This window comes from Rattus norvegicus, chromosome 9, assembly GCF_021556685.1.
Source record: "Rattus norvegicus strain SHRSP/BbbUtx chromosome 9, alternate assembly SHRSP_T2T, whole genome shotgun sequence".
Classification (NCBI taxonomy): domain Eukaryota; kingdom Metazoa; phylum Chordata; class Mammalia; order Rodentia; family Muridae; genus Rattus; species Rattus norvegicus.
In genome coordinates this window covers 8,060,346-8,072,285 of record NC_141542.1, presented here as the reverse complement: position 1 = coordinate 8,072,285, position 11,940 = coordinate 8,060,346, and the positions used below count along the sequence as shown (strand labels likewise).

Sequence of the window (11,940 nt, the reverse complement as noted above, 5' to 3'; positions counted from 1 at the left end):
ACTTGATTTTTGACAAAGGATACAAAACCATCCAGTGGAGAAAAGATAGCATTTTCACCATTTCACTGGAGGTCAGCATATGGAAGAGGACAAATCATCCCCTTCTTATTGCCCTGGACAAAGCTTAAGCACAGGTGGATCAAGGACCTCTACATCAAACCAGATACACTCAAACTAATAGAAGCAAAAGTGGGGAAGAATCTTGAACACATGGACACTGGAAAATTTTCCTGAACAAAACACGAATTGTTTATGCTCTAAGATCAAGAGTAGACGAATGGGACCTCATGAAGCTACAAAGCTCCTGTAAGGCAAAGGACACTGTGTTTAGGACAAAACAGCAACCAACACATTGTGAAAAGTCCTTTACCAATCCTACAACTTATAAAAGGCTACTATCCAAAATATACAAAGAACATGTGAAGTTGGACTGTAGGGAGTCTAATAACCCTATTAAAAATTGCGATTCAGAGCAAAACAAAGAATTCACAGCGGAGGAACATGGAACGGCTGAGAAACACCTAAAGAAATGTTCAACATCTTTATTTATAAGGGAAATGCCAATAAAAAAAACCCCTGAGATTCTCCATCACACCAGTCTGAATGGCTAATATCAAACACTCAGGCAACAGAAGATGCTGGAGCGATGTGAGAAAGAGGAACACTCCTCCATTGTCGGTGAGATTGCAGCCTGGTACAAGCATTCTGGATGTCAGTCTGGAGGTTCCTCAGAAATTTAGACATTGCACTAGCTGAGGACACAGCTATACCTCTCTTGCACATATACCCAAAAGATGCTCCAACATACAACAAGGCACACACTCCACTATGTTCGTAGCAGCCTTATTTATAATCATCAGAAAATGAAAAGATCCCAGATGCCCTTCAACAGAGGAATAGAAACAGAAAGTATGGTACATGTACACAATGGAGTACTACAGAGATATCAAAAACAATGACTTCATGAAATTCATAGGCAAAGAGAATGAACTAGAGAATATCATCCTGAGTGAGGTAACCCAATCACAGAAACACACACATTGTATTCACTCATTGATAAGTGGATATTAGCCCAAATGCTCAAATTACCCAAGATGCACAGACAACATGAAACTCAAGAAGGATGACCAAAATGCTGATGCTTCACTCCTTCTTTCAAAGGGGAAGGAGAATACCCATAGGAGGGATAGGGAGGCAGAGTTTAGAACAAAGCCTGAAGGAATGGCCATTCAGAGTCTACCCCACGTGTGACCTATACATACACAGCCTGCAAACTAGATAAGGTGATGAAGCTAAGAAGTGCAGGCTGACAGGAACTGGATATAGATGTCTCCTGAGAGGCACAGCCAGATCATGTCAAATACAGTGGCGAATGCTAGCAGCAAACCATTGAACTGAGAACTGGACCTCAGTTGGAGGAATTACAGAAAGATTGAAAGAGCTGAAGGGACTAACAACCCCATGAGAACAACCATGCCTGCCAAGCAGAGTTCCCAGTGACTAAACCTCTACCCAATCACTATACAGGGACTGTGCCATGGCTCCATCTGCATGTGTATCAGAGGATGGTCTTCTTGGGCACAAATGGAATGAGCAGCCCTTGGTCCTGCCTAGGCTGGGAAAGTGGATGGATGGTGAAGGGAATTCCTTATAGAAGAGGGGGAGGGCGATGGTATTCGGACTTATTTCTGGAAAACAAGGAAGGAATAACATTTGAATTCGAAATGAAAAATATCCAATTAAAAAACAACAAGAAGAAAATGGTGTTTAGCGCTTCAAATAAAAAAAAAAGCCACAATCAGGAAACAGAGAGTTGTATGCCTCTGGTTTTCTTCAAAAATCCTCAGGGCCCGGGTCAGTTCTGGGCCCAGGCTGAACCAAGCAGGTTCCTGCCGCTGACTGCTCCTCTATTCCTGTTTCCAGAGGCATCATGCAGATGAATATTGGGCCAGAGATATGGGCAGAGCTGGGCCGAAGTGGCTTTCTGTCCTGTGGTCTCAGGATTATCTGCATTTCTCGGTGTTCAGCACTCTCCACCACGGGATTTGGGTGCAGGCTTCCTGATTGCTTTAAACTCCCTTATACGATGTTTATATTTCCTGGGAGATATTACAGAAAAATTAATGATTATCTCATTAATTTGTTCAACACTCTCATCCACAGACTATAATTTAGAGGTAACTATATATTTGACAGCAAGCATAGACAGTGGGTAATGTATGCATGATGAAGTTGAAATTCACAGAGTTGGGAACACAGTGAACAGTGACTGTATAACAGCCTTTGAATCTCAGTCTGAAGGGGAAGTGATTTGATGCCCAGTCCCCATGAGAATGCACAGATCCATCCCTTCCTGATAGCTGTGGGACTTCAGATGTTGACACTAATGATCAATAAAGAAGGTTCTTAAGAGTGAACAGTTTGAGATTACTGTTTTATTTAAAGGAATACATCCAATTTACTCAATAATAACCGGATGCGGGTAGTCAATATATACAGTCTATATCCTTATCAAAATAGCGAATCAACTGCAAGAATAAAACAAAAACAAATAAATACCAAACTTTCAAATGAATACAAGAAAAACCAAAATAATCAAAATTCAAACCAAAATCTAAACAGAGGAATTATGCTAAACATTCTTTTACTACTCATTTTGCAGAACAGACTTATATCCCGTGGTTGGCCTTGGAACATAATAGACAAGCAGTTACTGATGGTAATAATCTTTTCAAGTGGAATGTAAGGAGGTCTCTTCTATTGGAGTGGGGTATGAAGGACAAGACCATCCAATACCGAGTATAAAATACATCACAGCCTTTGTCTCAAAGTCTTTCCAATGTTGTGGACTGATCTCCATGAAACTCTTCTGGATGACCCATCAGGACAAGTACAAATTTACACGTGCACAGTCTTTCTGGATGACCAGCAGCTCTTGATTGATGTGCATCAGCACTTCTCTGAGTCACTCCAAAACTGTACACTTGCTGGAGAGAGGCAAGGTGAAAGTACAGCCTATTAAATCCAAAGAATTCAAACTAAAGGAGGAAAATGCAGTCCACAATTGCTATGGACATTACAGATGAGATGCAATAGTGGTGTATTTGCTGTGCACACTTAGCGCTCCTCCTGTACCACATCTCTCCAAGGGAGATCTTGTCCTGGTCTATGTCATGTTCGAGTTTCTGCTGGAGAATTTCAGACCTAGCAGTGCGAAGGAAAAAAGGTTTAGTGAGGGGTTGTCAATTCAGCTCTCCCTCTTACATCAGCTCTATTCAGTTGGACAATCCAGCATGACCTGTCTGTCAGCTGAGGTCAGTCCCTGCATCCCCAAGTGTCATAGAGTACCTGGGCTTGGATTTATATCTCAGCTTTTCAAACTGCTAGAATTTGAACTGTGGACTATGTACTGTACTGGAATTTAGAGAAAAATGAGCATATTTTCCCACTTGTCCAGGTATGTTATATTGAATAATAACATTGTAGGCTATGTCTGTATCTGACTTCAAGAGAGGTATGAGCAACCTAGAATATCATGTGGATGCCTTCTGGAGAACATGCCCAGAATTGAGGTGAAACTTCTGATTATGTTTGCAGTGAAGGAACCTGCCTAGGTTCCATTTGTCAACTACTGTATCTGCAAATACACAGAGAAGCCATCTCACTTCATATCCATGGGAATTGCATAGATCGTGTAATCACTGAGAATGTGCTCCATGCAAATCTTCCCAGCAAACACTCAGAACATTAAAGGTGATTGTGATGTAGAAACAGAACAGCACCCCTGTAAGTCTATGGGTAGTGTAAGGCAATTTGTGACAGGACAGAAGAGAAAATGTGCTCAGATCTTTCCGGAGAGATCACAGGAAGAAAGGAGTAGAAAATACCAAGAAATCCAGAGGATCATATATATTGTTTCATGGGCAAAATTCACATGAACTGTACCAGAACAATACTCTCAGTAGCTCTTTAGCTGCCTGAGGCTGAAATCCATGTGGGTGGTCATTCACCAAAAAGGGTATTTTTATAGGAAAGGATATTCAAATGGCTTCTGCCAGCCTGTGTTCCTATCTGATCTCAAAGATATCATAATGCTTGTACATTGTTTCTCACAAGTCACTTTCCTGGGTGATCAGTTCTTTCTCCTTCCGGGTGTCTTACATTCTTTCCTCTAATCCTTCCTTATTCTGGTCATTGGAAGGTTGCACTGTCAAATGAGGTATGGATGCATGTGTGCATGCACAAACATACACACACAGACACAGAGAAACACTCATACAATCTCCCAAACACACAAGACATGTGGGTTCACACAATATAAGCATAGTACATTGAAGTAAAGTGTTTACTTTCCCAGTTAATGCTTAATGTAAAGATCCCCCAGGGTACGCTAGAGGCACAAAAACAAATGTTGAGTGGGATATGTACATAGTGGTTGTAGCCTATAGACAGCTCAGTCAGTGATGTGCTGTCCTCCCATAAACCAACATAGAATCAAGGTTCTTGCCCTATTACCCAATCTGGCTTAGCAAGTTCCCAAGGCTGTGTAGAGCAGTGTTGTTTCCCAGAAAAGGATCATATGTTGGTGGTGGACTAGATGCTTTTTCTTGTTCACTGTTTCAGACTTTTCCCAAAGTGTGCAGCTTCTTCCCATAGAGCTCGAGCTCTCTTTACCACAGCCTGACTTCATGCCCAAAGTGATGATCCCAGAATCATAGGAAATCTCCATTACCAGGATCCAAATGAACAAATTTTCTCTCAGTAATGTGATTGTGTCACAGATATTTTGAGTAAGTAAGTAAAAGCTTGTGTTGATTATTTCACACTGAGTCATAATCCATGGAAGGACTCCACCATATGGTATATTTTCACTTTTTGGCTGATGGACGTGTGGATAGATTCTCCTTCCAGGCTACTCTGGGACCACTACAACACTGATGCTCCCTAGTTGCAATGGCAACACCTACTCCTTGTTGTGGAATCACTGGGTTAACTAAAACTTCTGTTCCACTTTCTGAACATGGCTTCTCATAGGGCTACCTGTTCTTACACTCCTAGACCCATCTGAATTTCATCATTTCTCCTAACCCCATTGAGGCTGAAATTAACTGAGAGAAAATGATGTTGATTAACAGCACTTGCAGAATGCTACACAGATAACATAGGGGAGTGCTTTGGATTATCTGTGCACCTAAAGGGGCTCCTGAAACTGCCCTGTTCTTGCACCACAGCATAGCTATGGGACTTTTGCTGGATGATGATGCAACTCCAAGGCAACTCAAATTCTCAATGAATAAAATACAAGCCATCTCCCAGGTGAAGCTGTAGTTGCCAAGGTAGCTGGAAAGAAATGGTGGCAGGCAATGTGGAAAGCAACCTCAGAGAAGACACAGTGATTGACATAACCTTCCAATGGGCTTTCACAATTCACAAAGAACAGAGAAGCAGCATAAACTCATGGATTTTATAGAGAAGCCTTGCCCTTACCTCCCTGTACTCCTTTCCTTTGATGTGCCCCAAAGGATTTCAATGCAGATCAGTAGTTTTGTCTCTAATCACTTGAAAATCTAACTTTACAGGTGTTTTTGTGTCTTTGTTTTGGGGGTGTTGCATTTCTTTTTTTTTCTTTTTTTCGGAGCTGGGGACTGAACCCAGGGCCTTGTGCTTGCTAGGCAAGCGCTGTACCACTGGGCTAAATCCCCAACCCAGGGTGTTGCATTTCTAAAGGACTTTATTGTCCTGCTTCTACACCATAACAAAAAGGGACCTGCAAGCTCCAGGCCTGTACCATTTGTTACCCCTGTGAAACAGGACTCACTTGAACATATTTCCCACTCCTCCCCCAGACCTCACAAGATAAATATGTTACAATTTTTTGAAACAGAATAAATTAATAGCTTAAGTGTCCTTTTGCTGTACAGAGATAGTTGGAGATCTAAAATGATTGTTCAGCTGTATTTCATGCTTCATGGATGTAAAGTGAACTCTTAGAGTACTTTTCTCATGAAACTTGGAAATAGAGGGAAACATAGGTTCACTACTGCATAAACACACACACACATACACACACACACAAACACAAACACACATACACACACTCTCACACACTCTCATACATACAGACTCTCATACGGAAAAGATTTTAAAAATCACCCAGCATTAGAAAAACACACAGCATGAGCATAAACATGCTCAGCCACTGCTGGTAAACACACACACACACACACACACACACACACACACACACACACTCTCTCTCTCTCTCTCTCACACACACACACACTCACTCACACACACACACTCTCACACACACACACACTCACTCACACACACACACATACACACTCTCTCTCACACACACTCACTCACACACACACACACACATACACACACACACCTTCGCATGCAAAAATGAAAACTTTGCTTTTATGCAGCACATTTCCTGTTGAGTAAGGAATTAGTGGGAACAATGCTGTGTACAAGTCTCTTAGACTCAAGCAGGATTGCTGCCCTGGCCTGTACTCATTTCCACTTCAGCAAACCTTTCTATGCAGATACTTGAGGGTCCTACAAGTAAGTTACATGTTCTGCACAGATAGCCTAAACAATACAACATCAAATTCCCAAGAGAGAGATTTCTAGGAAAAGACTCCATCGAGCTCTATGCTGACTCATCATAGGCCCCTCACTAAAATTACACTGTTTCCTTCATAGAAGACCTTGGAAGCATCAGAGGAGACAGTGACTCATGATCAGTTCCCAGGAACTTTTCATCACATTAGAGTTCATGTGATATTAAAACAACCTCAATGTCAGTCAGAAAAAGGCTAAATAAATAACATACAGTGACTTTTCTGAAATGCAGCACTGTGTACAATATTGAGAGGGAATCTATCCTGAAAGAATGCCGTGCCCATGATATAGTCAGCAGAGCAATGTCAGCAGAGGGATGCACTACAGGATTCCATGCAAGATCATGGTGAAGCCAATAAGACAAACCAGAATCTTCCTGGGGGATACCTCTGTCCAGGTAAAGTGAAGAAATCTAATCCTTATTTTGAAAATAACTGAATGGTTTAAGAATGTGTTGAGAAAATAAGAGAGAGGGCTCCACCTGGAACTGGACCGGTGATGCAAAGACTGCTGGCCAGCACAAAACAGGAAGCTTCAGGTTTGTTGAAAGACCTGAGCTTAGAGGACTAAGTTAGATAATGACTGCACAAAATTGCTTGTCATGAACTGGCCTCCCGCATGCTCCCTATGATGCAGGTCAGCACAGCAATGCACCTTTCTTGGTGAGAATTGGGGGTACATATGGATAACTTTGTTCTTGAAGTCTCAAATCTCTCATGCCAACCCTCAGCCTTTGAGAAACCTTTTCCACATCCTTGCTCTTCTAACCAGCTTCACATTGTTAGGCCCAGATATGAACTCTCCAGGAGCACTCAAATAAGACAGGACTGACATGCTGCTCCTCAGGCTCTGTAGTTACCCAAGATCTATGAAGTATGAAGACACCATCTTCATATACAGGGAGAAGAGGGGAGGAAGAACAAAAGCCACCACAAATGACAATGACAACTCCTCTTTGCCATTTCCACCAGGGTCTTCCCACGGGAATATTCTGGTTTGACTTATTTCCTGGAGTCTCAAAGGTCCCTGTAAAGAAAATGAGCTCCAGGCTTTTGCTTCATCCCTCAAAGCCCTGTTCTAGTCTAAAGAGGGGCCCCCACATAGCACCCTCCACACATAATGGCATATAGTGCTGTGCTGTGTGATCAACCTATCTCCCTTAATAAACTGCAGATTCTCAACGAGCAGGAGCATTTGCTTTCCAAACATGCCGTTTCTTGAAAAAGGGCAATCTCCACAGAAAGCCTTGTAAACCATCACATAAATGAACACTTGGATGAGACAGAGGACAGTACATGGATAAGTCAATAGACAGTTTCAGTGTTTTGTCTATGTTTATGTTAAGACATGAGGACAACCTAACCCTGAGGCCTAATCCTACCTGCTGGTGCTTGGCTCTGGGGACACAGATGTTCATTCCGGCCTCTTCACAGAGCCTCTTTGCCTCCACATAGGATGCTGGCAGTTCAGTCTGCTCCACCAGCAGGTCTCTCTTGTCATTCAGTAAAATCTGTATATTGTTCTTCAATTGAGCTTGTTCACGCAGGAGCTGGGAGTGCCTGATGCTGAACCACAAACAAACAATGGTAAATCCCAGCCAGCTTCTATTTGCCTGTCACTCTTGCAAGTCCAGTCATCCTTTCAAGGGTCCTCATCCCCAGACATCCCCAGAATAGAGCCACACTATACAAATTAGCACCAATTAGAGGGGGTCAAATCCAGAATCCACATTCCACATGAATCAAAGTACTTCTGAAAATCCTGACGCTAAGACAGTTTATATAAATCCAGGTAGAAGAGATGGTCCATATGGGTGCTTATATATCTATGGTATGCTAAAACCATCTTCACATAGTGCGGAAATCCCCTCTGAGGGGTAGTTGAAGACCCAATAGCTATACAATCTTTCCATGTGTTTCTCATGCATCACAGATCTTTAAATCTCCTGTCAGAGTCCTACAGGTTCAGAGTTGATTGATATTCCCATCATGGTTAAAAACTTTCTATCTAGAGGATCCTCAATGGGGAAAATAACAATTGGAGGGTCTTCTACACACTTCCCATGTAGGACAACTGAGTCCAAGAGCTACAAATCTAAGACCCTTGCCAGGAGGCAGGCTTCTTATTAAGAGTCAGACACTACGGAACCAGAGCCCTGAGTTTGGTTCAAAGTCATACAGGACAGAAGCATTTCCTGCCTAGTGCTGGGTTCTCATCTCTGTCAGCGACCCACCGGTAGGAAGTGTTCACTTGTATGAGCTCCTTGTACCTCTCCATGGCATCACTTATTGAGTTGGTCATCATTTGCATAGCCATCATTCTCCTCTCATGTTCGGATTGAAGTATTGGCAATTCGACATCCAGCCTGTGTTGGGACATGGCCCAAGGAACAAATAACCATCTGAACTCATGATTTCAGAATTAGATGAATTGTAAATAAAAAAACCCAATAAAAAATTCAAATTTAAGAAATGAGGGGGAAGAATGTGGCAAACACAAAGACCAGAGCAAAAACACAACAGTGAGACTCCAACAACATTTCTTTCAAGGAAATATTTCTACGCAAATCAGCAAACATATATTTTGAAATAAGACTCTTTAAAAGGCCATGGAGATATGGTTCTGCAAAGACCCTCTATACTGGAGTGGGTGGAGCCTGTGAAATGCCTGTTTGGGAATAACAAATGTCCAGAATTTATTACCACAATCACCATTTCTAGGTCACAATGAACGGTCTCTTGATAGGTAAAAAACAAAATAAAATAAAATAAAATAAAGTCAAAAATAAATAAAGTTCAAATCAGGCAAAAAAAGATTACGTTAAATCAGACTATTGACTGGATTACTTAAAGCCAGTTTATGCCACATACTTGCTCCTTTGAACTGGGTCCTATTTGTGCTGATTAAACTTATCATCTTGCGCACAGGACAACAGAGCCAGGTTACCAGGTCCAAGGAGCTGACTGTCAAGAGTTGGCCAGGTAAGCATGAAGGCATTGCCTAGTTCCATAAGAAGTTTTCTCCAGTCTGTGCCAGAGCCTTGGGTCAGATAGTTGTGATGACATTTCTTTTGTTTTGAAAACAGGGATTCTCAAACCTTGTTTCCTACTGTTCCATGAATTCCCAGAGGGCATAACTACTTTGACAGGGAAGAGGATTTGTAATCCCTCCTTCCCTCAGGAGAGTCCTATCTACCACCTAAGTAAATAGAAGATGCAAAGTGCTCAGTTGATCCCTGTGGGCTTCCATACCATCATGACCTGCAAACTGTCCATCACACAAATCCTCAGATCCCATCAAACTCCCCAGACTCCCTGACCGTGAGCATAAAACCCCCAGATACTTTCACATACATACATACCAACCCATATACAAACACAAGGAGAATCCCAACTACATGCATGGAGGTGCCATAGAATCAGTGTATAATGATCAAAATCAGAGGAAAAGAGGGATGACATACAGGCATTTCTTTCCCTCACTTAGAGGCAGCAAGTGTGACCAGGTCCTTCTAGCTGTTAACAGAACCAACGCTCATCCAAGGAGCTCAGGGTCAAGTACAAAAGAGGTTGACCCTAAACACACAGCACCTAGCTTATCTCACAAGCAAATGCCTGCCAAGGCTCCTTAAAATCCAGGATGAGAGGTGAAACTTGTCGAGCTATGAGGAAATCTTGGGTTAGCAGAGAGAAAGCACAAGACAGTGAACAGGTAACTGGGCATAATGACTACCTGAGGTCCCAATCATCATAGATATAAAAGTCCAGGATTTGATAAAGTTCATCCCTCTCGAATTTACACTTCTGGATTCCAAGTTTGAGTTCCTCCAGTTCCTTTCGACACTTCTCTTGCTGACTGATGACATTTTGGGATGATGTCTTCCTACCAAATCCTGATAGATAAATAGATAGCTAGATAAACCCAAGTGAATTTGCATATTTTATGGCCCATGGGCAGAAAAGATCATTCTGAATCTCAAGAGGAGGTTGAGGAAGGGGAAATGGTAGAGACTGGGTGAATCCCTGAAAGAGCAGAAAAGCTTTCTTGAACTGGATTCTTAAGCTATGTCCCTCTTCCCAAGCTCTAATGCCATACACGTGCCACACTCACTATTACAGGACCCCTGACACTGAAAGTTATAACCTGACTGAGACATAAACATCTGGGACGTTGTTATCTCATATCAGCTGTGGTGCAGATAATCCTGGAGTTCATAATGCTTAGCAGCATCAAGCTCTAATCATGTGTGTTCAGCCCAAAGTGTCTGAGAACTCAATTCATTTCCCGGGGTGCATCCTTCCTTGTTCTGGCCATCAGAGGCTTATGTAACCTACAGTAATCTAGAGGATGAAGTGCTTCAACTCCCAACCATGGATGGTCACATTGTTAATCTCACAGTGCCTCCTCCTGCCATTCATTGACACTCACAATTAAAAAGCTTCCAGAAAAGAAACTGAAGGCTTACCACTTTCTGACTTTCTCTCAAATTAATGATCAGGAACTCCTGACTCTTGGTTTGCCTTTGAGAAATACCAAGGCTCCTGCTTGTAAGGCCTAGTCTTAGAAGGCACATCTCAAACCTACCTCCTTGAGGATGTTCCCCAACTCTGCCCAGGACTCACCAAGCCTTCCCCGGAATGATTTCCTCCTTCCTGTTTTACTAGAGAGGAGGTCATCTTCCTTCTGCCTTGGTGTGGTCTCTCCTTGATCAACACTTTCCTTCCGAAATAGCCTGAGCAGCGGGCGAACCATGCCTGCTTGTGAACCCAAAGGGAACTGAAGGAATATCCCAAAGGCAGTTGGTGTCACCACAACACTGGTGACATCACAGAAGATTCTAGGGATCTCTTAGATACAATAGATTGTCCAGTGAGGGGCTTACTGATGATGTCACTGGGAAGTTCTAAGGCCTACCTGCTAACTAGCTTTCCCCAAATGGATCAATTTCTGTGGGGGCCCTTTCCTCCAGTCTCTCATATGTCACTGGGAATACTGTTTGGCAACCTCTATTCCAAAGCTAGATGTTTCTCTCTGCTTCATTAGAGGTCATCAATACTTTTGCTGGGGAGAGCTGCTTACAACCCTGAATTAGAGAACAGATTTTTCTTAGCACCCAAATCTCTAGGGACTAAGGAGGAGGGAGTTTTCTCTTAAAAGTAAATCTACTACTGGAAACAATGCATGTGACACACATTTCGATTCCTAAGGTTTTCCCTTTTTCGGGAGGCCAATATATTTCTTCTAGACCCTTGAGTGTATAAAACCTGGGAATATTTGCTTGCTGTGCAGTCTTGACAGCTGACATTG

General features: G+C 42.4%; 1 protein-coding gene across 1 annotated transcript; it reads right to left on the bottom strand.

Moving 5' to 3' along the window:
• Nucleotides 1–2,425: 2,425 nt before the first annotated feature.
• On the bottom strand, nucleotides 2,426–11,405 carry LOC148003279 (disks large homolog 5-like). The gene is made up of 5 exons (XM_087568254.1): nucleotides 11,256–11,405; nucleotides 10,366–10,525; nucleotides 8,867–8,998; nucleotides 8,015–8,198; nucleotides 2,426–3,204 (listed from the first exon to the last, which is right to left on the bottom strand). Exons 1-5 carry the CDS (start codon nucleotides 11,383–11,385, stop codon nucleotides 3,199–3,201), a joined length of 612 nt encoding a protein of 203 aa, XP_087424380.1. The 5' UTR covers nucleotides 11,386–11,405; the 3' UTR covers nucleotides 2,426–3,198.
• Nucleotides 11,406–11,940: the final 535 nt, after the last annotated feature.